General features: G+C 42.5%; 1 protein-coding gene across 6 annotated transcripts in view; it reads left to right on the plus strand.

The window, feature by feature from the left end:
* Window positions 1–27,667, plus strand: part of PPP2R5C (protein phosphatase 2 regulatory subunit B'gamma) — a 139,069-nt gene that overhangs the window by 38,069 nt on the left and 73,333 nt on the right. The window contains exon 1 of one of the 6 annotated variants that reach the window (XM_046647712.1): window positions 5,635–5,852. The exons of 3 other annotated variants lie outside the window; for them this stretch is intronic. In XM_046647712.1, coding sequence (XP_046503668.1) covers window positions 5,759–5,852 — 94 coding nt within the window. In that variant the 5' untranslated portion in view covers window positions 5,635–5,758. Of the gene's footprint in view, window positions 1–5,634; window positions 5,853–17,829; window positions 17,988–27,667 lie in introns of those variants that run through there. 2 more of the 6 variants (XM_046647714.1, XM_046647713.1) reach the window with 2 other exon arrangements.

Here is a 27,667-nt window from a genome sequence, read left to right on the forward strand (position 1 = left end):
AAAACTGCAAAATGTTGCTGAAAGGAACTAAAGAAGACACTAGGAAATGGAGAGACGTCTCCTGTTTATAGATCGGAAGACTTGATAGTGGTAAGATGTCAGTATTGCCCAAAGTGATCTGCAGATTCAGTGCAATCCCTATCAAAATCTTAATGATGGTTTTTTTTCCCAGAAATAGAAAAACCCATCCTAAAATAAACATGGAATCACAAGGGAACCCCAGATAGCCAAAGCAATCTCAAAAAGAAGAACAAAGTTGAGGCCTTACACTTCCTGATTTCAAAACTTACTGCAAAGCTACAGTAACCAAAACAGGCTGATATCGGCTGTAAAGACAGACATACAGGCCAATAGAGTAGAACAGAGAGCCCAGAAATAAACCCTCACATATGTGGTCAAAGATTTTCAACAAGGGTGCCAAACACTCAGTGGGGACAGGACAGTCTTATCAACAAATGGTGCTGGAAAAACTGGATATCCACATGCAAAACAATGAAGTTTGGTCCCTTACCTTACCCCCCACACAAAAATTAACTCAACATGGGTCAAAGACCTAAACAGAAGAGCTAAGACTATAAACTCTTAGAGGAAAAGCTTCATGACATTGAATTTGCCACTGACTTCTTGGATATGACACCAAAAGCATAGGCAACAAAAGTAAAAATGGATAAATTGGGCTACATCAGAATTTAAAACTTCTGTGCATCAAAGGATGCAATCAACAGAAAAAGGCAACCTATGGAATGGGAGAAAATATTTACAAATCATTTATCTGATAAGGGATTAATACCCAGAACTTAAAAAGGACTCCTGCAACTCAACAGTAAGAAAACAAACAACCCAATTAAAAAATGTGTGAAGGACTTGAATAGACATTTCTCCAAAGAAGATATACAAATGGCCAATAAGCACATGGAAACATACTCAACATCACTAGTTGTTAGGAAAATACAGATAAAAACCACAGTGAGATACCACTTTTTGCCTATTAGGATGGCTACTGTCAAAAAAAAAAACCCAGAAAATAACAAGTGTTGGTGAGTATGTTGAGAAATCGGAATCCTTGTGCACAGCTGGTGGGAATGTACAGTGATGCTGCCACTATGGAAAACAGCATGGCAGTTCCTCAGAAAATTAAACATAGAATTACCATATGTTCCAGCAATTCCGCTTCTGGGTATACACCCAAAAGAATTAAAAGCAGTGATTTAAATAGATATTTGTATACCCGTGTTATAGCATTATTCACAGTAGCCAAAAAGCAGAGGCAGCCGAAGTGTCCATCAAGGGATAAATGGAACAAAATGTGGTGTATCCATATGATGAAATACTGTTTGGCCTTAAAAAGGAAAGAAATTTTGCAATATGCTACAACATGGATGAACCTTGAGGACGTTATGCTGAGTGAAATAATCCAGTCACAGAAGGACGAATACTGTTTGATTCCACTTATTTGAGGTACCGAGAGGAGTCAGATTCATAGAGACAGAAAGTAGAACGGTGGTCCAGGGGCCGAGGGGAAGGGAAATGGGGAGTTAGTGTTTAATGGGGACAGAGTTTCTGTTTTGCAAGATGAAAAGAGTTTTGTGGGTAGATAGTGGTGATGGTTACACAAAAATGTGAATGTACTTGATGCCATTGAGCTGTACATTTAAAAATGGTTAGGGTGGTAAATTTCATCTTACGTGTATTTTAACACAATTGTAAAAATAAGTATTTTTTAAAACGTGATGATGCTCACTCATAGCTACTGCATTTGTAGAATGCATTCCCAGAAGTAAAATTACTTAAAGAACCTTGATACATATTGCCAAATTATTTTCCGAAAGGATCAGAACAATTTATAGATTTGTTGGCAAGGTTACAGCATGCTTTTACCAGTATTGAATAATTATCATTTTTTAAAATTATGTTGATTTGATAGGCAGAGAAATACTTTTTCATACAATTATTGATCAGTTCTTTTGTGAACTGAATCATTTAAACATGAGGCCTGTTTTTTTCTAATCAATTATAGTAATATTATTAACTCCTTGTTTTTATAGCGTTTATATTTCCTTTTGTTTTTTGGAGGGAACATACAGAAATCTGTAAATTTTTTTTTTTTTGAGGAAGATTAGCCCTGAGCTAACTACTGCCAGTCCTCCTCTTTTCGCTGAGGAAGACTGGCCCTGAGCTAACATCCATGCCCATCTTCCTCTGCTTTATATGTGGGATGCCTACCACAGCATGGCATGCCAAGCGGTGCCATGTCTGCACCCGGGATCCAAACCGGCGAACCCCAGGCTCTCAGAGCAGAACTTGTGCACTTAACTGCTGTGCCACCGAGCCAGCCCCAATTTATAAATTTTTTGATATGATGTGAGCAATATCCCTTAGGAGTTTGGTGTTTTTAAATGTCCTCTTCTAACTCGAGACTTGATATTCACTTACCTTTTATTGTAAAAGCTGTAGAGACTTCAAGGGGGTGGAGAGGGGTTAGATTTGTTTTTCTTTGTTTTTTTGTGAGGAAGATTGGCCCTGACCTCACATCTGTTGCCAGTCTTCCGCTATTTTATGTGAGACTCCACCACAGCGTGACTTGACAAGTGGTGTGTAGATCCATGCCTGGGATCCAAACCTGCAAACACCAGGCCACCAAAGCAGAGCACAAAAACTTAACCACTACACCACTGGGCCAGCCCCTTGTTTTTCTCATTTAATTGTTTTTTTGTTTGTTTGCTTTTTGCTGAGGAAGATTTGCTCTGAGCTAATATCCACTGCCAAATCTTCTTCTTTTTGTATGTGAGCAGCCGCCACATCATGGCAGCTGACAGAAGTGGTGTAGGCCCATGCCCAGGCTGCCAAGCAGAGCATGCGGAACTTAACCACTAGGCCCCTGGGGCTGACCCTGAATTGGTTTTTTATTTAACCCATCTCAGATTCTATTTTGGTGTGAGGTGAAGATTTAAATTGACTTTTCCCTACGTATAGCCAGTTATCCAGCTAATCTTCCCTTTCCACTGACGTGAGATTCATTCTTTATCACAAACACTTGTCTAAAGATACTTAGCAGTTTGGGGGCTGTTGCTTCTATTCCATTAACCTGCCTCTTGAGCCCATGTCGCACTGTCATTAATTCCTAAGCTTTAGAATTGGTAGGACTAGGCTTTCTCATGAGAAGCCGCCTTGTTCTTTTTTTTCCAGGTATTTTGTCAAATACTTGGAAAAATAATGGAGCCATCTGAATTTTGACTGGAATTGCTTTAAAACTGTAAATTACTTTGGGGAAAAATTGACATCAGCATATTTAGAGTATGTATGCTTCCAGTTCAGAAACACACCTTATCTTTAAACAGTGCATCTTTTTTTTTCCTTTCTCCATATTACAGTCACGTCACTTAATGAGGGAGATACCTTCTGAGAAATGCCTCATTAGGCAATTTTGTCATTGTGCGAACATCGTAGAGTGTACTTACACAATCCTAGATGGTATAGCCTACTACACGCCTAGGCTTTATGGTACTAATCTCTGGGACCACCATCGTATATGTTATATGTGGTCTGTTGTTGACCAAAACGTTGTTCTGCAGTACGTGATTGTATTTATCTGTTTGTTGCCTTATTCATATTTTAGAGTATGTTTCATCAGTGATTTCCAGATCACAGTCTTTGAGTTCTTTAAAGAACTACTCTATATGCATAAGGCTTCAAAAGAGCATGGGGGAAAATCACTAATAAAGTTGAGATCCTTTGATCTGAGATCATTAGGAAGAATACATCAAGAGGTCTTTGCTTTTTCATTGACATCTAATCTGTATATTTTATATGAAGATTCTTTCCCCCTTATTTCTGCATTCCAGCTTATCAGCACATTTCCTCATCTCATCTCGTATGACGTATCAAACTATTTGAGGGCAGGTCTCTCTGTTTTCAATGTATAGATCTGCAGTCAGCATCTGCTTCTGAACCCCTTACCAAGCCCTGTGCAGACTGTGTTCCTGCTTGCACTTATGTCTGAGCTCACCTGGCCTCACTCCCTGGGTGAGAAGGTAATGGTGAGTCCTAGGGAGAGCTCTCCTCCCCGCATCTGGTGAACCCAGAGGGTCGGCAGCCAGAATCTCAGTTCACATTACCTGACTCAAAGCACAGGCTCTCTTGTTAAACCATGTCTGCTGTTCAGATAGCAGAGGAGCTGGGCAGGTGTGAGGCCAGCAGTATGCTCAGGTGATGCCCACTCCTCACTGCTTGTCATAAATAATTTCATGGCCAGCTCTGGAAGCCAGCAGCGTCCTTCAGCTCTGCGGAAAATAGGGCAGGAATGGGATTTGGTTTGCTTTTGCTTGTCTGTTTTTTCAGTGGTTATTCATACACACAGTGAAAACTACATTCTTACTGGTGAGGCTGATTAAATAAGCACCCGTGAAGGATTGTAGCAGTTTATTCATTCATTGAAATGTATCGAGTGCCTACCCACAGATGTATCTGCTAACCCTAGTCTGTTTCAGGGGGTTCTTACTATTGTGAATTACGTTTAGGAACCACAGGGCTTTTACCTTCTGTTCACAAGTGGGCAAATGGGGTGGGGGGAGTTGTGTGAGAAATTATAAAAAGAGAAGATGTGGTTTGGACAGACTTAGTTGTACGTGTGAATAGGTGAGGAATGTTTTTCAGTTCTACCTGGCAGAGATTTTTCTTATAGTTTATTGGTTTTCATTTGGAGCTAGTAATAGTATTTCTTCTTGTAGGGAATCATTTCTCCAATCCCGCCTTCCCCTGAGGATACTCCAACTCAAAAATGTTGTCTTTCTTCTTTTAACAGCTTTTTACATTAACGTTTTTTGAAGATAGGAAATTAAGATCTGAATAATAGCTTTTAATACTAGCTCCATAAAAATAAGTGAAATATCTTTTTTAATTTAAAATTTTTAAATTTTATCAAAATATCTAAAACTTAAAGTATCTAATATGTTGACCAAAATGAACACTTCATTTCATTTGATGGCATTCTTTAATTCCCACAGCCAGATCGTATGAATACCTTTAATTTGTAGCACTTTCTAGCTATTGAATATAAAGAAGCTTTCATTTTCTATATAATTAACTGAACTTTTTCGAGAAAAGATTAGGTCTGGAGAAAAACCAGCGTTTGAGGATTGCAAGTTCATAACTTAGTAGTAGGAAAGGTTGAACGGGAGTCCAAACTAGTGAATTGGAATTGTGTAACATTTGAATAGCAATTTGCTTTTTAAAAAGTGGTTGCCAAAATGCTAAATATGCTGCAGATGTTAAAGTAATTAGAACTGGAAAATAGAGGATGGCCAGGTTGGTATAAAATACCATTTAATTTGGGGTACCAGTTAGGGAAATGCTAAAATGTAAACTTCACAGAGACATAAGATGCACACTTTTTTTTTTTGATAGCTCTCTCAGAATCATTTGTTTACAGTCTAGCCGGGGTTGTGGCCTCAGTCCTGCCCCCTAAGAGATGGGATCTTTGCCTAAGTTATTGAGAAATGAAGACCGCAGAAAGCCGAAAAATGTCCAGGCTTTTCATGCACGCTGACAGCCAAACAGAACGCTCTTTCCATTTGCAGTTTTTTTAGTGTCATTTTAAGTTGCAGCTTCCGGCCAATCAGCGAGCTCCATGCCTGCTGACATCACGAACCAGCCAGTTCCCTCCAGCTGCAGAGAGCTTCAGTTTGTCTTTTTTTTTAAACTAAAATGGAGGCTGGTTTCTTGCCTTAAGGAGTACACTGCCTTTCCCGCTGAAGTCTAGATGTTGACATGTAATAAAGCGGGCAGCAGGATGGTGGTGGATGCGGCCAACTCCAATGGGCCTTTCCAGCCCGTGGCCCTTCTCCATATTCGAGGTAAGTTATCGTGTGTTTCCCTGAATCGAAACCTTCTGTGGTTAGTTAATAAATGGCTATTGTGCTTCAGATAAGAAAAGCAGGAAGTCCTTTACAGCAGAATTCATTCCATGTCGCTGCAGACTTAACAAGAGGAGGTCGGGTGTGTCACTGCAGTTTGGCATTTTACGAACTACTTACAGAATTTGAGTCTTGAGAGAGGCCTTGCATGCATAGTTCAAAGCTGGTTTTTCTGCTTTCTGCTCGCTCTCCCATCCCCCTTTCAGAGCAGTGCTGATGTCAAAGGATGTGAAGTCACTGCCCGAGGAAGGTATTGGGTGGGGGTAGGAAGGAGAGGCGGGCCGGCAGCGCCTGGCCAAGTTGTCTGTACGCAGAGTTTCTGTTACATCTGTGTTGCTTAACACCGCAAGGGTTTCATCAGGGACACATCTCTGAATTAAAGATGAACTGCAGCCAGAAAATATGCAAAAATGATTAGAAAAGAACTTCCTTTAAAAGGATTGTTTTCATTCTTGCCATGGAGCCTGAAAGAGAAATATACTCATGCTTTGAAATATTGAAATCCATTGTGGGTCATAATTTCTGAGATGTTAGCACTTTCACGGAATAGTAGGAAATATTTTGCATTTAAATAGGCTCTATATTGGCATTTGACTTTAAAATTTAAAATGGCAACAAGTTTTCAATGTGTATGTAGATCTCATAATAATTACAGTTTGCCTCTTGTAGTTAATACAAAATTTGGATTCAAAATATAGCTTAAAAACACAATTACCATAGTAATTAATAATACTCAAAATATAAGCATCAGGGTAGTAATATACTTATTCTTACCTGGTATTTTAAAATATTGTATAAATTTACTGATCAAAATTGGATGAAATAGAAAATAGATGTTAAGCTTTATCAAATCACTTTAAAATTTATAATGTCACAGCTATCCCCAACAAAACAGTTTTAACTGTCAGAATCTCCTGTAAGGACTCGTGTTAAGGAAGGGTGGGGGCAAGATTTCGAGGTGACTAATAGTCCGTATGACTAAAATGCCAGACAAGATTTTTCAGATCCTAGGGTGTACCCAGGGAAGATAAAGCCACGTGAATGCCCGAGCTGTTGGAATAAAATGGGTGTTACTTTTCTCTCCAAATCCTCTTTAATGAAGCTGGTGGGAGTTAATATCCACAGTGGCCAGCTTGCAGGTCCGGCTAAAAGGCATTGTTTCGTAGTGCACCCAGGAGAGAGCAAATCTGACCACAGATGGCGTTTAGATATTGTAGTTGCAGGAACCAAATGGGCAAAAACAAAATGTAAGTTAGTACTTAAACACTGACTAGTTAGCAATAAGATAATTTTATTGCATGGAAAATGTATATTTTTATACTTTTAAGGAATTTTCTTATAAACAGACTTTTTTGGCTTGTGAGTTTTCTGATTCTATTAGACATTTAATGTACGTCATTTTTTGAACTATAAATTTGTTCTGTAATGGAATCATTTGATTTTATACCTTATACCACATTGATTTTTTTTTTTTTTTTTTTGGTGATTCCCAGACCTTATTATGGCTGCTTTGGTTTTCTTGCTGTTGGTTGAGTGGCTGGGTGTTACTCTCTGATTGTGGAGGGAAAAGTGGTGAAGTGCATTAACTTGAAAGAGACTTGAGTTTTTAAGAAGGGGTGACCTTTAGGACGTGAAACTGACTTCTAGTTCAAACAGTGGGGTCATTTCTAATTTCACAACTTGAGGAACACTTGATTTACTCACGAGGACTTTTCAGAGCAAGCATGTTGATGTGTGGTTTAGCAAAATTTGTATTATTTACCTTGGCTTCTAGATTCTTGATCAGTTTAACATCCGAGTAGCAGCTCTGCCGTGTGTCCGGTGCTGAGGGGTTCAACATGGCAGTGACACACAGCCCCGAATGGGGGCCCTGGCGCAGGAGGGACACAGGAAGTGCTAACTCTGGGCAGGTGCTGGAGAGCAGGGGCTGATGTCATGAGGCTGGACCGGCCACACTGAGTTCCTGCCCTCTGGGGTGCTCATGGTTCTCATTTAGGAAGGAGGGGCCTTCCACACAGAAGGGAAAATAACTTGCCCAAGGTCACACAGCCAGGAATTGTGGGGCCAGAATCCAAACCCAGGCAGTGGTTTTGTTTTGTTTGGAATCTTTTTAAAAAAACAAACTCATTTTAAAATGGAAATGTTGGCTGTTTGCAGAACCTTTGCCACAGTATTAGAATAGTGGTCCTTCCCAGCGCCTTATCAACATCCATCTGTTTCAGTGGCCTCTTGTGTACGACAGTTTTGTGCCAGGGTTCATTTCTTCCTTCATTTTACAAATATTTGTCGAGTCCCTACCACCACGTGCCAAGCAGGCTCCTGACTCGTGTGTAAAGAGCGCTGTGGCCCCGCGTTTTCAGTTTACGGGGGGGGGGGGGAGGGCGGGACAGTCAAGCAACAAATCAATAGGTCACTGAACTGGTTAGTAGTTCCTATGGGTTTGGTAGTTATCTTCTACTGAATGGTCTAGAGTTTTCAATTAATGTGGTCAATTGACATATCCTAAAGAGTACCAGTGTGCAAGGAACGTCTCGTTGAAACAGTGTGAACTTTTCTGTCTGTAAAAAGAGAAAGCAGCACCTGGAACTTGATGGCTGTAAATTTAGCTTGATGACTTAAATCCCGTGCTTCCAGTGCTGTCCAAGAGAACGGTCTGTGGTGGTGGAAATGTTCTCTGCGCTATCCACTGTGAGCCCTGGCCGCAGGTGACTACTGAACACTTAAAATGTGGCTGGTGCAACTGAGAAACCAAATTTTTAATTTTATTTCATTTTAAAATTTAAAGAGATACATGCATCTAGTGGCTACTATATTGACAGTGCAATTCTCGACTGGTATTGACAAACTTTTTCAGAAAGGGCTGGGTGATAAATATTTTTGGCTGTGATGAAAGCAGCCCTAGACAGTGAATAAATGAACAGGCGGAACAAGTCCCCGGAAAGCTTTGTTTAAAGAGCAGGTGGCAGACCGCATTTGGCCCGTAGCTCATAGTCTGCTGACCCCTGTTCTGGACTATTCCTTGAATTTTTCTGATTGCCTGTTAAGATCAGTAAACTACGTTAAATGCCACACAGGCTTTCAGCTGCAATGTGTCTTCCCGCAAGGGATGGCCTGGTGGGGTTTCCAGAGCCAGCTTGAAGACAGGGATGGCCAAGCCAAAAAGGTGTGAATGGCCAGCGAGGATGAGAGTGGTGGGACCCTTTTTCAGCTGGGTTTATTCTGGCCTCAGCAAGGTAGTTAATTGCTCTGATCTTGTTCTGGTTCTTAGTAAGCTCACCTGCTGTTGAGTCTGTCTTGGAAACACTGAGAAGTAGCCAATCAATCTGGGCGGGGAACTGGGGAGCAAATCACTCTTTTTGTGTCAACCCACTCTACCTGGGAAGTGGAGGTCTGTTTATAGAAAGGTTTGGTTTCTCACGAGTACTTCTGAGTCACCAATTCGATCAACATCTTACCTTTCCACTAAAAATTTAGAGAAAAACGTGCAAGAGGCAGTGTGGAAGTGATTCCCAGATGCAGAACACTCCTGCGTGGTGTGCAGTCAGCAGTGTAGTGAGTACCTAGGATTATCTTCATTCCCCAAAATTAGGAAGGAAGAATGTTTCGGTGATGACCAAAAATAAAAGACCCTTCAAAAGATCATACCAGTGAGTCATTCTCTCTGAATAGTGCATCAGCTCAACTCAAGATTTTCGCTTCACAAACATCTATGTGTTGTGTAACTGTCACTCTCTATGAAGTGACCGTTTAGAAATGCACGTGTAAAGCTTACCTATGGTGACACTGTACGTGAAGTTGTTTCCTTTGTGTTCCTGACAGGATGGAACGTTACCAGAGTAACTAAGTAGCTCTCCGGGGAGATGCATGTTTGTGTAAAGCCTGCACACCTTTTGTTAATTAGTCTTCCCTTGAACTTGGGTATGTCTGCTCGGAGAATTCTGATCATGACTGCTGCCTTGCAGCAGAAGCTAAACTTCTAGAATGTTGTCATTGAAGTATGTTAATTGTGTAGAAGAATGAGAGAAAAATAAAAAGATGAGGTTAATAGTCAAGAAAAGGGTGTGTGTTTTAAACCTAGAAAAAGGACAGACTCCTCAAGGGCAGCGTAGTTTGGAGTACAACCTGCTCCTCATCCTGCTCTGGTTCCATATGTCAGGTGCAGTTGCACGGTGGTTCTCTGAACCCCGCAGTCCTCTGCCGGTCGATTCAAGCTTTTGTGAACGGTGACTGACGTTCCTCCCAGCATTCCTGTCTGGGAGGGGAGCAGGACACGTCCTAGTGTGCCTCTCCCCAAGGTCACCAGCCTATAAGGCCAAATCCAGGGTCCCCACCCTAACTGCATGTCCCCAAGCTGCTACTGGTGGCGGCCCCAGGAGAGGCAGCATTTATAGAGCGCCTTCCGTGTGCTGGACCAGGGCCACATCCTCCTAACCCTGTTCTCTCACCACAACTGCCCAGCACTGTGAGGCGTTGCTCCCATTTTGTTCTAGAAGAGGAGGGGAGCCTCTTGTCCAGAGCCACAGAGAATGAATAAAACAGTCAGAGCTCATGCTGTCTGCACCACTTTAGAGTGTTGTGAGGTGGTGGGGAAAGCTTCCACATCACATGAACCTTCTGATGGTTAGCATTTTCTGTAGTGTAATATTTTTGAGTGTCTGGAGTTCAGACTCCTCTCAGGTTTAGATGAGAGTCTGTTAGATTCTATGTCTGCGTTCTTGGTGAGGGGGAGTTGATCGCCTCCTTCCCTGCCGTCCCGTCTCACTCAGCACGTCTGCCAGGGATTCATTGGTGCCTTAATTTTCTTCTCTCCTCCATGAATCCTGAGCATCCTGAGGAAAGTCAAGGTTAATTGGCTACTTCTCATGACATTTGCCGTCGTTCCTTGAGTATAAGCACTCAGTCAGCGTTGATGAACTGAAAATAAAAAAGTTATTTCTCTGAAAGACCACTCGGTAACAGTTAATTGGTGTATTAGCTAATTGATCAGTCAAATAGTACTTGTGAGGCTCGTGAGAAACTGTACAAGGTCACTAGTGGGAAAAGTGGACACAGGTGACTACTGTGCTCTGGGCCTTGCTTCAGACTCCATCTCCTCTTTTCCCGTCGGACGGAGGCATTACCCCAAGGCTGTGGAGAGCTCTACAAAATGGGGTGGTTTCTCCCACTGACGCGCTTAAAGAAAAGTGCATCTTTTTAATCTTGGAAAGACATTGGCTGGAGTGCAGGAGCAAACTGCAGCAAGTAAAGGCTGGTTTTGTTTTAGCTCCTTGAATTATTCATAAGTCAAAACCCTTGTAGTTTGAGTAAATAAAGAGATGTAGCGATCAAATACAGTGCGCGACTCTGTAGCAGACCTTTGTTCTGAAGCAACAGAATCAAGCCCATGGAAGAGGCTTTTCGGGCAGTTGGAGAAGGCTGAGTGCAGAGTGCTGTGGGCGCTGTGGAGTCCCGTGCGTCTCCTGGGTGTGACATTGTGGGGAGCTGTCCTTGCTCTGAGCGATGGCAGGTTGAAGCGTTGAAGAGGGAGGTATCGTGATCACTGAAACTTGCTTCAAACCACAGAGAGAAAAATAACTCAAGCAAATATGCTAAAACACGAATAATTGTTGAATCTCGGGAAGTGGGGGTACAGGTATTCTATCAATTTCTATGTAGGTTTAAACTTTTTTGCAATATTTGAGAGAAATATCTTTTAAATGTTCTGCTTTAGAAAAAATGTGCAAAGGAGATGTAATTACTTAGAAATTGTTTCCTAAATAGTGAGCAGTGGTCTTTCATGTTCAAGTTTTGGCTTGTCCTACGATTTTCCTTTCATTCCATTGTTGACAAATTGGTCAGTGAAGTAGTCAGGTGGGAACTTGGCCATCCTGGCTGGGTGGGGTTGAGACCTTGCAGCCTGGCTCCCAGTGGCCCCCTCAGTGGTGGCAGCCTCGCAGCAGGGGGTGCCCCTGCCAGCCAGCACCAGGCCCTCATTGCTAACTCATAGTGGCTGCACCATCTTACCAAAGAGTGTTTTTGGAGTGTACACCTTATTTGATGTTTATTTGCATGTTTATTGATGTCTTAAAGTGTAACAGCCTTTAAAGGCACGCTCCAAGATAAAACCAAAGTTCCCTTTGAACTTGAGAGAGCGCTTGCTGTGAACGGCGAGGGTCTGAAGCCACAGGACCACCAGCTAGCTGAGCCATTTTGGGCAAGCTGCTCCCTCTCTGTGCGTGGAAATGGGAATGACATGAGAATAAGATGACCTGCCTCTTTGGGTTTTTGGAGGGTTAAAGGAGTGATGAATACGTAGAAGGTGCTTAAAATGGTGCCTGGAGTGTCGTCAGCTCTCAAAGTGTTAGTGGTCGCCGTGGTTGTCACCCCTTTTCTAGGTCAGATGTGGGACTTCGGAGCCCAGTATCTTAACCGCAGCTTGTGTTATTTTTCGACAGCTGTGATACCTGTGTTCGTTCATCTTGAAACTCGTCTGGCTCTCTCCCCCATTTACCCTTCACCAAGCCTTCTCTCCTCATGCAGTCCGCTAGTCATTTCACCACCTGGAGGAAATTAGTATCATCAGTAATCCTGGAGTTTGTACTATGCTCTGCGTGTAGATTATGTATAGAATTACCTGATAAGATGATCTCAAGCGCCGTCCCCAGGGCCTCTCCATGAGAGTGTACTTACTGATCCCTGTTTGGGTCCCATCTCTTAAGTAAAATAAGAAATCAGTATTTATGTACATTCCCTCCTCCCCCTGCTTTTAACTCTTGAAGAAAAGAGTTTTAGCATAACATTCATAAGGACTTCTGTTTTTAGAAGTTAGAGATATTATCTGTGATTAGTCCCAAATAGGGTGATTTCACGTCATTTCCCTTTAGTTGTTTTTAAATGCGTATGATGCTTTCTGATGCTTTAGCAGTTTGGCTTCCAAAGGTTTGCTGTCTTACTGTCAAATCCTGCTACATCTGACTCCTCTGAATTTGTTTTTTGTTGGGATTTTTTAATGGAGATAGTATTGGAATTAAGTGGAATCTCAACTATAACCTTCTGTTTTACTGTTTTAAGTTTTAATATTGTTGTGTTTTTAATACAATTTGAACTGTTAACACTGTTTGATTAGGTTATTTATTCTCTTTGTCATTGAGATATTTGAACTTTTTATATTGTATTTGGATTTTTCTCTGCTGATTGAGTTATTCATGAACGATGTGTATTTTGACTTAGAGAGTTTTGAGAATAGTGATGTTTCTCTCTGGGGAACAAGCCCAATTCTTCCTAAGTTGCTGGTCCCTTATTCTTGGCAGGCTTTGAAGAGGAAGAGGTGGGAGGGGGTGTGCGTTCATGTGTATTTGCATTTGTAGATGGTTTTGGTACCCAGGCCACTAGGAATTGTTCTTTTCACCTTTGTGTAGTAGGCCAAGCTTATTGCGGGGTGGCGTTTGATACCCGTGTTCTCAGAACTCGAGCTGTGAAGGTGTCCTCAGTCTTTGCAGAGGGCAGCGTTCATGAGCGTGGTGCCAGGGCGCCTGGAGCCCCTGAGATACTTTTAAGGGGTCTGCAGGACCAAAACTCTTCCTGAGAACACCAAGGCCCTGTCTGCCTCTGTGTGTGGCCATTTGCCTGGATGGTACAAAGGCAGTGGTGAGTGAGACAGCTCCTTCCATGGAGCAGGCAGTGCTGTCCAGCCAGGGGCCACTCTGTTCCCCACCACGAGCACACCAGTCACCCTGAGAACGTCCTTGAGGAAGCAGGAAGTGGTTAGTTATGTTAAATCTCGCCCTTTCTGTCCACACCTTCTAATATTGTGTGCTGATATGTGGCGTTCGCATAAAGCCCCCTGCTGTGCTGGAGGACGTTGGCTGTCTCAGGAAAACCACAGTGGTTTGAGTTGCAAGCTGAACTAGCCATTTTTTTAGAAACATCATTTTTACTTGAAAGAACAAAAGACAAACTGTGGTTATTAAAACTTGAGTATTTGACAGATGTTTTCTCGAAAAGGAACCAAGTGAGCCTATCATTGAAGGGAAACAACTGTGACACTGTTTGTTGCCCATGATAAAATTCAAGGTTGCAAGCAAAAATTTGAATTTGGGGAAACTTACGTCTGCCATTGTGAACTTGACAGCTCCCAGTGCTGAAGACTCCTGGCGATATTAGCAGTCGGGGCCTGTGGATGAGTACAGTGGAAGATCTGCATAACTCTGAGCACTAGCACTTTCCAAAAGAGCAGTAAATGATGCTACAAAACGTGTGTGGGCAGGAGAGATGGTCAGAGTGCGGGGCACACCGCAGGATTCTGATGGAACTGAAACACCCATCAATATGGTTTCAGATTCCACATCGCAACTAATCTTGAAGAAACTGCCACTTGTTGAAAGCATAGAATCAAGGAAAAATATCCAGAGGTTTTTTAAAAGGCTGTTGAAATACCTCCCTTTTTCAACTAAACTTGTCTTTGTGAAGCTGGGCTTTTTTTCATGTACTTCAACCAAGATGACATATCAAACAAATCGAATTCAGAAACAAGCGCAGATCTGCCTGTCTTCTGTTAAGTCAGACATTAGAGATATGCAAACGTGTAAAACAGTGCCGCTCTTCTTGCTAGTTTTTTTAAATAATGTTATTTTCATAATGATATTTAAGTTAACATGAAATGAGCCTATTATTTTAGATGACTAAGTAAATATTTTAAACATTCTCTAATCTATTCGATATCAGTAGATATAACCCACTTAATCCAAGCTCTTTGAAAGGGTCCTCCAGACTTTTTAGGAGTGTACATGGGTCCTGACACCAATGAAAACTAGGAAATCTCTCTAGTGTGGGCCGAATATGACTCTGAGCCTGTTTTTACTAAGCTTCTGTATTTTTTCTCTTCCCCCTCAAAAAAAAACCCCCAGATTAACTGGTTAGCCAGTGGTGCACATGGGCCTCTCGGGCCACAGTGAGAGACGATGAGGGCAGCGACTGCACAGTGGGCAGTGAAGTCACCCCCAGACCCAGAGCCGTCCTTTCTGCCTTAGCTTCTGTTGATCTTTTTCTAATCTTTTCTAAATCTAATCTAAAAAATCCATTTTCATTTAGTCAAATAATATGTGAATATACCACCTTTACATTTTTTAAAAATTATAAATAAAACCAAAATTCTCTTGGCCTTATCCCCTAAATCTCTTACCTTTTCCTGTCTCTCAAAGTGAACTGTTTGGAGTATGCTGTGTGTCATTCCAGACTGTGTATGTGTATATGTATTCACATAAATAATATGTGTATTTACTTATTCACAGAAAGTATATAGTATTTTTTGTTTCTTTATGTCTTAAGAAAAAAATCTGACATGAGAGCAGTTTTAGAAACCTAAACCTTTCAGTTTTAGTATCTTGATAGCTCTCTAAAATAATCGATGATGCTTTGGGTTAATGTTGCTGCATTATATTATCCTGTATTGCACTGTGTACACATACATTGCATAAGCTCTAAGTGTGATCTCCCATCTTTCTGCTGATTTGGTTTAAACTCTACAACTAGGTGGGTATCTGGGAGGAGGTGGCTAGTGGAGCACCTGCCAGTGCCTTGGGGAGAGAAGCTCTGTGCCCATTTTACAGGTGTCAAAAATGAGTGTCCACTAGTGGACCTAAGCAAAGAGTGAGTGACAAGGCCAGAAGAATCCTCACACTGTCTGACAGAGTTTAGGCCACTTCTACTGTACCAGGTTGCTGGAAATGTGGATTTGTGTTGGTGCCTGCTTGAGACCTCATCTTGAGGAGACGTTTGAGAGAGCACCGCTGATCCCTCTCTGTCTGCTTTTTAAAATATTCTACTAGACATTGAAAACTCTGAAGTCTTGTTAATTTGGTGACCCACTCCTCCCCTCCCCCACGCCCCTTCCTAAATTAGATCCAGTCATACCAGAATCCAGAGGTAGCAGATCGAGGTTTTAAGACCTAACAAGGGCACTTATACCTTCCTGAACCTAGGAATCTATTAGGTTTAAAATTTTGTTGTTGTTAGTGCCATCAACTCCTAGTGACCCACTGTCCAGCAGAGTGGAGCCCTACCCAGTCTTTTTGCACCATCCTCTCACCTTCCGGCACTGTATCAGACAATCCTCCTCTGCTATTCATAGGGTTTTCATGGCCAGTTTTTTCAGAAGCGGGGGGCCAGGCCCTTCTTCCTAGTCTGTCTCGGTCTGGAAGCTCCGCTGAAACCTGGGTAACCCTGCTGGTATTTGAAATCCCGCTGGCACAGCTCTCAGCATCACAGCAACATGCAGCTGCCAGTGTGACAACCGACAGAGGGGTGAGGTGCTTCTCTGACCGGGAAATGAACGCCCTGCAGAGGTGAGACGCTGGTCTTAACCACTAGACCCCCAGGGCTGGCTCGGTTTAAAGATGCATTTGGTTGAATTACGTATCTTCAGGGGATTGAAAGAAAGGAGCTTAGCTGCACATTCCAATCTACTATCCCTGAGGACAAAAAAAAACCATAATGAGAATGAGCAAATTTCTCCTTTTATTTTATCCTTAGTTAAGAAAAATGCCATGCCAATGGAAAACTTTGAGTGACTGTCCAATGAGTGAGGGCTTTTTTTAAGAATCTAATAAACTCAGAAACTTTTTTCTTTGCAATAAAGTCACAAGTAACGTTATATTGAAAAAGTGTTATTAATCTTTAACAAAGGCTAACTTAAATTTGTACTTGAACCCAAAGTTAAACTTAGGATGTTCTGAAATTTTTGACTTATCTTCCTCTCCTCCCTACTACCTCCTCTTAAGAACTCCTTTCTTATTTTATCTCGTTTATTTTCCAAGTGAGGCCTTTAGGTATTGAAACTGAGCTGCTTTTAAGGCACGTAAACTTTCTTTGGGTTGACTCTTCTTACTCAAATAGTGCAGCATCACTGGATATGAATCCTGCGTTTTTTACTTCTAGATTTTGTGCATCAGTTAATGTAAACTTTCAAAATATTAATCTTGAATTTAATTTTGATATGAGTTGCAATTATCAACATCCAGTTAAATGAATATAGATTGTCCCACCTGTATAGATTGGAAAAAATATCTTTGGGGGAGGGGGGTGTGTGTGCACATCTGTGTTTATATAAAGCCCAATATCAACTTGTAAAAACCAGTTCAGTCTGCAGTCCTGTTATTTGGTATATGGGTTTAAACATTTGTTATTTGAGCCTTTTCTCTATCTTAAAAAAGGTGGAGAGCCTTTAAGTGAAATGTAAGCTAAACTTGGAGCCCCCAAAATAATCTTAAACACTATTCTCCATGTTTAAATATTTTTAAAAAATAATCAAGGGAAGTGTAAGAAGCATGTTCAGTGGAGCGTTCTCTGGCAGGAAACAGGGACGTGTCAGCCAGTTAATAGCCTTAACTATGGCATCCATAGTCACTCAGACATGCTGCCCATGTAAATATTTATGCCAGCTGGCAGTGTGCAGAACTGAGGCAGGGCAGCCCAAGAGCTAATGCAGTTTGGGCGTCTGTCGTCAGTGTGTGACTTCTCACACGTTATCTGGTATACCAAACTTTACCGTCATTCATTTCCTCTGGAGTTTTTCAAAATTGTATAGCCTGAAGAAAAGTTGTTTTCAAAGACCAGTCTACTCGGAGCATTTCGGTACTCCACGTCTGCAGCGTGGTAGATACCCAAAGGAAAATGGACAGACTGTTATTGTTTGTCATTAGCACCCAGCAACCTTTTGAATCTTCAAAGCTCCTTGCAAGTGTTCATTAACCCGTCCTCTTTCCTGTGAGGTAGCAATCAGGTGTTATTAGTTCCATTTTTACAGTTGTGGAAACCAAAGCAGAGAGGTCCCCCGACTTGCCTGAGGTCCCAGAAGGAGCTGGTGACAGAGAGCGGCCGAGCGTTTGTGTTTTCTGACTCACAGTTCTGGGCTCACACCTCTCTGAGCGTGCTGTGGGGCTGCGTTCGCAGGTTCCTTTATCACAGAGATCTGTCTTCGTGGGACTCTCTGCTCTCAGTTTTTTGTAGTGGTGTAGAGTGCAATACAGCCGGAACCAGGTTAGTTGATCTGATGGTGTCGTCTAGAAAAACAAGAGATGCAGATTCTGGGTCACGAAGGTAAGGCTGTACCTTGAGGGTCTGTGATTATGGGTGAAATTAAAGGAGGCTTAAATTGTGCCCACTTGCCCCTTAGCATAGCCTGGAAGCTCCTGTTGAAGAAACACGGACTCCGTGACTCTCTTCCACGTGGTTTAAGGACCTTGCACAGCCTGAGAGGTTCACGTTGGAGTGGCATTTTCAACACAGCTGATGAGAGTATTTCAGTGTTAAACATAAGTTGCTGCTGGTAAAGATTCCTCCTCAGTAATTCTTAGAATTTAGTACCAAATTAGGTCTATTGTTCTCTTGGTAGTAAGAGTGTGGAGCTCTTGGGGGGTGGGGAGAGAGGCCTTCTTTGTCTGAAAAGTGGCTGTTTCAGTCTAGCATTTGTCCAAGGGAAGCAGTGGTGAGAACTGTTTCTTGGTGATGTGTACAGTTGAGGGGATGTTTACACTGAGGTAGAAACATCTCTGTACTCATGCTCCTGATTTCCATAAAGCTCTGCGGATGTTTCCTTCCTCATTCTTTGCTTTCCAGCCTTCTGAATGTGTGCTCCTGTTGATGTCAGTGTTGTAGTGTAGCAACCCTACATCCTTTGTTGTGCTTTCAAATTAGGTTAAAATTAAGACTGAAAAATTGGAGTTAACTGAATTCATTTCAAAAGGAAGGAAATCTTTATGGAATATACCTAACACAGAAAGGAGAACAAAACTTAGTTTGACCTTATGCTGTACAGCCACCTAAAGCTTTGTTTCATTCCCTTGACAAATACTTAGAAATCACCACCGTGGTGGTTGGCGCTGTACTGGGCGCTGAAGGTGCATGTGCACCCACTGCAGACGGGCACAGAGGAGGAGGGAGCAGGCCCTGTGGGCAGGCGAGGCCTCTCTAGGGAAGTTAGTCTTGCTAAGCTCATTTGTGGCCCCAGAACACAGTCCAGGACCTGAGGTGATTCGTTCAGCACACTGGGGATGTGTTGGGGTCGGGGGGTGGCAACGTGGTTAGAGAAATCCTGGGAAAGACTTTAGATCCTGTAAGTAGGACTTCTTTCTGGAGTGATAATGGAGAGCGTCAGAGAGCGATGAAGCGAAAAGGCAAGATGCAGAGCGGTGGTGAAGCACAGAGAGAGCTAAGAATGTATTTGTTATAGTTCCATAATGAAACTTGAGAGATAGGAAACTAAAAGTGATACTGCTGGTAGGGGAATGCGAGGGTTTTCACCATATGTGTGTGCGTGCCTGTGTCTTTGAACCGTGTGAGTGTGTTACCTATTCAAAAAGTTACATAGAAATAAGACATAGCATTAAAAGTGGGGGCATATACTGATTACTGATCTTCACAGTGAGAATCAGGGATTGCTGTCTGTCTGTGTCTTTGAAGTTACTGCTGTGCTTTTAGCCAGTTAACTGGCTAGAACACAGTCTTGAAAGGCCAAGATCATGGATTTGGACTAGAGCTGTAGCCAGAAATTAAGTTTGCTCGTCCTTATCCTAGTGTGCGCACTCTCAGCTCTTGCCAGGCCTGTTTAAGTGCACACCCTCATTTGTGAGGGCAGCAGAGCGCGAGGATGCAGGTGGAGGGGGCAGGTCAGTCACCCCTCAACTTCCTCAGCAGGGCCTCTCTCAGATGGTATCATTCTGGTAAGACTGACCTTTCCTGGCTGTGTTTCATTTAGTCAAATGGACCAGTTTTGCTGTATTTCAGACATTGTCACTGTACGGTCAGCCCTGTTCGTTTCTTGGGTGTGAATGGTAAAGCTGTGAAAACCAGAACGTTCAGTGTTTTCCTCAGCAGACAGGATTTTTGGAAATTTCTGGGGCAGGAGGGAGAATTTAGGAAGGAAGCTGGGGAAGTAGCTTTGGTTCTCCTCATGGCACAGAGGGGAGGCTCCGTGGAGAATCAAAGGGGAAACAGCAAGGTGGGGAGTGTGAAGAATGGCATGCTGACCTAGGGTCGGTAAAGTATGGTGTGGCCTGGAGCAGAGTCAAAGATGGCAATCACCACCCTGTCACAGCCAAGTCTTTCTGTGTCTCAATTCCTTATCAGGCCCTTATCATAGATGTGCTTTACAAATATTTTTCCCAGTCTGTGGTGTCTTTTCACTTTCTTGATGATGCCATTTGCAGCACAAACGTTTTGAATTTGGATGAAGTCCAAGTTATCTAATTTGTCTTTTGTTGCTTATGTTTTTGGTGTCATATCTGAGAAACCATTGCCTAATCAAGGATTTCCTCCCATGTTTTCTTCTAAGAGTTTTATAATCTTAGCTCTCACATTTGGTCTCTAATCCATTTTGAGTGAATTTTTGTATATGGTGTTAGGTAAGGGTCCAACTTCATTGTTTTGCATGTGGATATCCAGTTTTCCCAGCACCATTTGTTGAAAAGACTGTTCTTTCCCCGTTGAATGGACTTGGCTCCCTTGTTGAAAATCAATGGACCATAAATGTGAGGGTTTATTTCTGGACTCTCTATCCTGTTCCATTGGTCTATATGTCTGTGCCACAGTCTTGGTTATTGTAGCTTTGTGGGAAGTTTTAAAATCAAGAAGTGTGAGTCCCCTAGCTTTGTTCATCTTTTTCAAGATTGTTTTGGTACTCGGGTCTCTTGCATTTCTGTGTGAATTCGGTTAGATCAGGATAGTGGGGCGCAGACTCTCCCTGGCAGCTGCTCTGACTGAGGGGAGAACGTGCCCCTACGGGGAGTATGGGGCCTTGGCCCCATGTGGTCTACTATGAACCTCCAAAATGTTTGTTTCTGAAGTCTCAAGATTTGTCATAAAAAGCTACTTGAATTCTGTATTCTGTTTTGTAATTATTACAGTTTTATGTAAAAATGTTTAGAGGCCGGCCCCATGGCTGAGTGGTTAAGTTTGTGTGCTCCGCTTCGGTGGCCCAGGGTTTCGCTGGTTCGGATCCTGGACGCAGACATGGCACCGCTCATCAGGCCGCGCTGAAGCAGCATCTCACATGGCTCAACCAGAGGGACCCACAACTAAAAATATACAACTGTGTACTGGAGGGCTTGGGGGAGAAAAAGGAAAAATAAAAAATCTTAAAAATGTTTAACGTGATGTGACAGCATTGTAAAACTGATATCTGGGAAGCATATCATGTTTACCCTGTGGCTTTGTGCTCCCCCAGAATGCATGCCCCAGTTTAAAAGGCCGGGGTGGGGAGAAACCTGCCTGTTAAGCCCTTGTGTTTGTAAAGGTGATTTCTTTGACTGTCGGCCGTCTAACCTCTGCCTCTCTTTTCTCTTGATTCTCAAAATAGATTTAGGTCTTGTCAATCTTGACCATCAAAAAGATTTAATTCTTACAGGATGAAATCCATTTCATTCCTCAAGTTATCTATTTTTGGAAAATCAAGTTCTTGGCCAGGGAGCACAGGTACCTAGCTTATCCAGGTACAGGTGTACCAAAGGTCGCGATCCAGGGTCAGTGGTTTTCAAGCACCTGTGCTGCTCTGTGGCAAGGCCTTTTACCTGTCCAAGGCAAAAATAGAGATGATGTAGTGTGGGTTTTTCATAAAGCTAAATTTATTCAGTTTGCAAGACTATCCTTTATTCTGTTCATCCTTTTTGGTGTTAAAATATCTTTTCTGTTATGATTTTTTTAAATGTTCTTGTTTGTTAGAATGGTAAGCTAAGTCAGTTTTCAAGATTCTTTGCAAAATTTTACTAGTCTGTGAAATCCTAATTCCAGAACATCATTTTAAACCACAAATCCCAGATTTTTCCCTTGTTTACATTTAGAATTACCACATAATACTTCAGACAATTTATGTAACTTAAAAGCCCATTTTTTAGTCATTTTATGTGAAATGTCCAGAAAAGACAAATCCGTAGAGACACAAAGCAGATTAGAGGTCGCCAGGGTGGAGAAGAGGGCTTGGAGAGCGATTGCTTCGAGGGCACAGGGTGGTGTTCGGGGATAATAAAAAAGTTTTGAAACTAGAGCGGGCGTTGTACAACATTGTGAATGTACTAAATGCCACTGAATTGTACACTTTAAAATGGTTAATTGTATGTTATGTGAATTTCACCTCAATTTTTTTTAAAGCTCATTTTATTCAATGGTGTAATTATATATAAGGCTAGAAAGTAGGAGGGGAGAGTGTTTTATTCGGGTTATATAAATTCAGGTGAGTTTAGGATGTGTTACTCACACACAGAGGCACGTAGATGTTATCAATTTGTGTCTCTAAGCATAATCATTAGAAGCTGGTTAGGCAGACAAACTTGTGCTTTGGGACAGCAGGAAGGTATGTTTAACACACATTGAGGCTCTGAGATATTGTTTATTCTCACCCCAGAAACAATATACATTCACCAACTTTTTCCAACCTTTCACACTGGAAACTTGAAGTTTTGAGACCACTTTCAGGAGAAATCTGAATAAAGTTTCTCTGATTGCTTTGTCCGGTGGCCCTGTGCTCAGTGTTTACGGAGACGCTGGCCACCGTGCTGAAGGGGGTGGGCCAGTTCTGTCCTGTAAACTTGGAAAGGGGAGCATGTAGTTTGTCCTCCCTGCCTCCATAAAAGGACCTACGTTGTTTTTAAGTAAGACTCCTTATTATGAATTCTGACTACAGCATTTTTTTAGACTTTCTTTCTCTGCTGCTTCCAGAAGGAAACCCACAGCAGGGAATTGCTGGGTTAGAGCCCCACCTGGACCTGGGGTTCTGTGGCGACCCACACACTCACTGCTGTTCAGGTTTCTTGATTGCCTGAAATAATTGAGCTTGTCGCCATGACTTCAGTTAAAACATTGATTGTGCTTTACTTTTAATAGAACATTAAGATCTCTTATAATATTCCATAAAGTTAGATTTTTTTCAAGGAGGATGATTTTTCCACTGAACTTTGAGTCTGTGTTTGTAAATGTGTTGTGTTTTGTCAGCATTGAGGTGGTTTTCCGTGCGTCATCCGTGATCACAGAGGGACAGTCTCAAGCACTCTGGTCATACAGGGGGAAGAATTCAGACACTTGGCTCCACGCGGCAGCACTTCCTGACCCCCAGTCTGCCACCCCCATCACTGTTAAGTGGCGCCTTCAAATTGCATTTCTTCGTGACGAGCAGCTCGTTCCTGCTTTTGTTGTTTTGTTGTTGTTGTCATTGTTGTCTTCTATTTTGCAGTATTGAAACTGCACTCCTGGAAACTGAACACTGGTTTAGTGTCCACAGTGACAAGAAAGAAAAGTTTTCAGAAGTTGTTTCTGTTTAGTCCTCTGCTGCCACTGCTTGGCTTCCTTGCCTCCTAAGAGCAAGAGCTGCAGTGAGAACATGCGTGGTTTATCCGAGCATCAGAGTCTGTGAATATCATTGTTGTAAAGAAAACCTCTGCTGTCCTCAGGCCTGTTGTCGAGGCAGAGCTCAGTTAGATAGCTTTATGACTCAAAGAAAAACTGAAATGTAATTCCTGAAAATGCCAAATTGTTCTCCCAGTCGCTCTTCAAGACTCAATATGCTGTAGTCCGTAGGACAGAGAGAATTTCCAAATCCATTGAGGTTTTTGTTATCCAGTCATATTTTACAACCCCTGTAACATTTTATTTCAGTGAAATCTTCCGTTATCACGAGTAGAGCTGCGTAGGATTCATGAACCGTACGCTGCTCTTTCCAAACGAGACCAGGGTTTCACTTAAAGTAACAAAGGATGGTCTTCCTGGGGACTGTATGCAAATTCTCAGTTGTGGCTCTGGAAGTTCTGACCTGATTCAGGCCTGCTTTGAGGCTGACGACAGCCCAGCGTTGGCCCAGATCATCGTAAACGGGAGCAGCAGAGAATTCACCCCAGGGAGGGCTCCCGATGGGACGCGGCTGAAAGGATACTGTGGCAGGCTTTGTCTCTGTGCTGCACACGCATCGGGGGAAGTGGATCATTTCTAGCAAAGGGATTTACTTAAAATTTAACATGATTGTGTTATTCTATAGAAGAAAACATGTTTACTATTAGGTTGGGTCAAATTGTAGCTCTCATATCAGATACTTGAGTTTAAAGGTGTAAATGGAAAATTCAAGTCTGCAAAGCAGGGAACACTGAGATAAGCGAGAGAGCCTGCCCTTGGGGAGTTTCAGTCTAAGAATGATGAGAAGAAAACATAAATATCCACAATGGAAGGTCAGATGAATGCGGCACTTGCTGGGCACCAAGAGGATGAGGAGATGCTGAATACATGTTTACCATCAGGCGGCATTGCTGGGCAGCTGGGCTTTCAGCAGTTGGGCTGGGGGGCGAAGGGGAACTTGGCAGAACAAAGTGCACGCATGGTGAGTAAATGGCAGGGGTCACCGGTAGTGGGGGCCAGGGTGGATGTATGGCCATGTTGGGGCCTTATGTAAGTATACCCATCCAGCACACATTTCTAAGCACTTTTATGTCCAATACCTGTCATACACGGGTGAAAAAGATAAGCCAACAATCCATGTGCAAATAACAACAATGCCGTGTGTATGTGCAGGAATGGCAGCTGTGCAGGGGTATTAACAGAGCCCAGAGGAAGGGCACTTCGCTCAGCTTTGGGGGAAAGAGGTGTGGTGTTTGTTTTGTTTGTTACACCACAAATGACATATTGTCCTTGTTGGTATTTATGATATCTTAGTGTATAAGACATGCTGATATATTTATATACAATATTCATATTTTGGCTACTTCCAAAAAAGAATTTGATATGGCCTAAAATATTAGAACACATGCAACACTATATCAACGGAAAAAAATTTACCAGAAGCCAGTTTGGAGGGCTAATTCAACTTTTGAATGGAGTTATTCAACACAGTTTCAGAAAAAAATTTATGCTCTGAATGGGCCAATAGGCATAGCATCTTTTTAAGCTTCCTTTTAATTTGTGATGCTAAAACCATTGCAGGTGCACAAAGGAAGAACTTGCCTTCCTCTTTGATTTGTAAGATGAGACATGCCACCTTCTCATTTACGTTCTTTAAATAAGTAGAATTAGTCTTTATTTACACTGATTAAAGTTGAGTTTAATTTGTCCAACGACATTGTTATTTTAGTCGCAATATTATGATGTAGATTTGAAGGCAAAACTTAAAAGAACTGATTGATCACTGGGATCGATGGAGAGAGTCTAATACTGGGCTCCTGGATTGTAGTATTTCATTTATAAAACTAAAGACTGGCAGGGGATCAGCAAAGGCTGAGAGGAGTTGTCTGTCAGTCTGTCCTCTCAACGAGACAAACAGATGTACCACAGAGGTAGAATGATCTTCTTGCTCCTCATTCAGGGCCATGGATGGAGACCAAAGCCTGCACTTTGTTAACGAGTGATGTCAACATAAAAATCTGTAAATTAGGCAAAATAGGCGATTTCTTGTTTTGTTCTTCCCTTTATACTGCAGGGTAGCCCCAGATTCCAAGTGTGGTAGACACACACTGCTGGTGACACAAGAGATGATTTTAAGTGATTCAGAGTTCAACATTTTAATAATTATATATTGATGAATATAAAAATGTATAATTAGCATGTCAAATCCATGATTTCTTAGGTTATTATTGCTTAGGACGGGGCTTAGCAAAAAGTATATCCATTTAAAGCAAAACACCAATAATAGCACAGCTGCGCACAGCTGTGGGCCAAAATTGAGAAGGTGTTGGTGAATGTCCACAGTGTGGGAAACCCTGGGATGGCCCACGCTGTGTCCATTCCAAGAAGACTGTTCTGAAGAGCCTTGCAGTCTCTTCTGTCTGGTTCCAAGCACAGGAGCCTCAGGGGAGCAGGACTGGGGGACTGAAGAGTCTGGATTCTGGCAGCCCTGGGGGAAGGGGCTACCAACAGCTCAACTTGCCCGTCCGTCACTTCTGTCCCCGCTCTGTCGTTGCCTGATCTCTCCCTCCAGTTCCCACCTTGGCTGTCACAGCCGCTTTGTGCCCTGTCACTGGGTAATTTCTCTGCATATCGCTTAGCTTTTTCTCAAGCAAGGTACTTAACCTTCTGAGTAGCTTTCTGCATTTGCAAAATAGGAAATAATAACGCATCTCCCTCATGGAATAGTTGTGGGTGTTCAATGAGATGAGCCGTACAAGCCCTTGGCACGGAGTCTGGAACATAGTAAAATTGATAACATCAGCAGTGACCATGATTTGATCTACCCAGGTCTTCCCATATTTCCAAATTCAGATTCCAGTTAGTGAAAACTGATTGTTGGTAGCTTCAGTTTTCAGGAGAAAAGCTTTGACTTGGCCATAGCCTTGTCCTCAGATAAGTTGTTTACTCAAGCTGCCTGGGAATGGGGTCCAGGTGTCAGAGAAACCTGCAGCCTGGTCTGCCCCTCTTGTCCGTGGTGGGCTGGCCGGCACTGGGCACTGCTGTAAGTGGCCTGTGCTGGGGCTTCATTAGCGTGAGCACCGAGGCAGCGCTCCCATGCTAGGAGGCTTCTTGGCCCTGCTGGTGGTGGGAAGTCTTGGCCAGCTTGGTCAGACCGAGCAGATGCTTTAATAAGATAGGGTCACTGAAGGTCAGCTAGGAGATTCCAGACTCTGTAGGTTTAGCAGAAGTTGTGACAGGATCACACAGTTGCCTAAAATCACTGATTTAATCATGTAGTTTGATAATTCTTCAGAAATTACCACCCTGGGAACCACTGTTCTTAATTTTGCGTTCATTCCTGTCTCTGGTCCTCTAGCCCAAAAGACCCCTCCCTTGCATTTCATCTGGTTTCTTTTGGAGAGGACACGGTGTGGTGGAGCAAGAGGACTGAGTTTGGATTCCATCTCTCCCAACTGTCAGGTCCATGACTGTTCCACGCGGAGTTTTCCCGAGGGATTGTTAAAGGATCGGGCAGCATCGTGTTTGTAAATATGCTGTCAGAAACATCAGGGTACAATAAGTATGTTTTTGTTTTAAATTTTCTCTCTAGCATGGCTGGGAGTGCTTTGGTTTTTACTTCCCATCTTCACTGAATCCAGAGTTTAAAAGTGATCTGTTCCTCTGATCGACCAAACACAGTTGGTCCAGTGGGAAGAGTTACATCACACGTGAAGGGTCACCTTGAGAGTCTGAGCAGAGTTTCTGTGTGTTGACTTGCACCCCAGAAGCCTGTCTCTGGAACTGGGGCGCCCTTGACTTCGTCTGGTCCTCGTTGTTGACGCGCTCAGGACGTTGAGGTTGTCTGTGAGGTTAGAAGCAGCGATGGCAGTCCTGACGCCAATTTCGAGCGGAAGTGGTCTTTTCAATCTAGACGAAAAATAGTCTTCTCAAAAAAAAGGAGATGAAGAAAGATCAGGACACTAAATAATCTCTTCATTAGGCATTTAAGTGTGGCTCTTGATATCCCACAGGACACCAGTGGTTGAGTTGAGTAAGTGTTTTCCTCTCTAGTTCAGGTAGCTGTTCCAGGAAAAATAGCTCAAGGAGAATTCTCTTCCCAGACTCAGTGTTTAGTGAGTGAAACTTCAGAGGCCCATTGCCAGTCCTGGCAGCCGAGTCTCTTAAAATTAGGAGGTCATATAATGCACGGTTGGGGCCATTCCTACAAAGGATTTATGCACTAAGATACCAGTTTTGTCTCATCGGGGATCTGGATGGGAATTAGAGGAGTGAATCTTTATGTCCTGGGAAAATCAGAAATTAACCCTTTAGTTGACTACCACTACCGTTTCCTCTCCCAAGATGACTCTGTTGAAAAGCTATAAGAACAAGTCCTCAAATCTTGGACAGTCGCTTTCTGATAC

This window comes from Equus quagga, chromosome 20 (assembly GCF_021613505.1).
Source record: "Equus quagga isolate Etosha38 chromosome 20, UCLA_HA_Equagga_1.0, whole genome shotgun sequence".
Classification (NCBI taxonomy): Eukaryota; Metazoa; Chordata; class Mammalia; order Perissodactyla; family Equidae; genus Equus; species Equus quagga.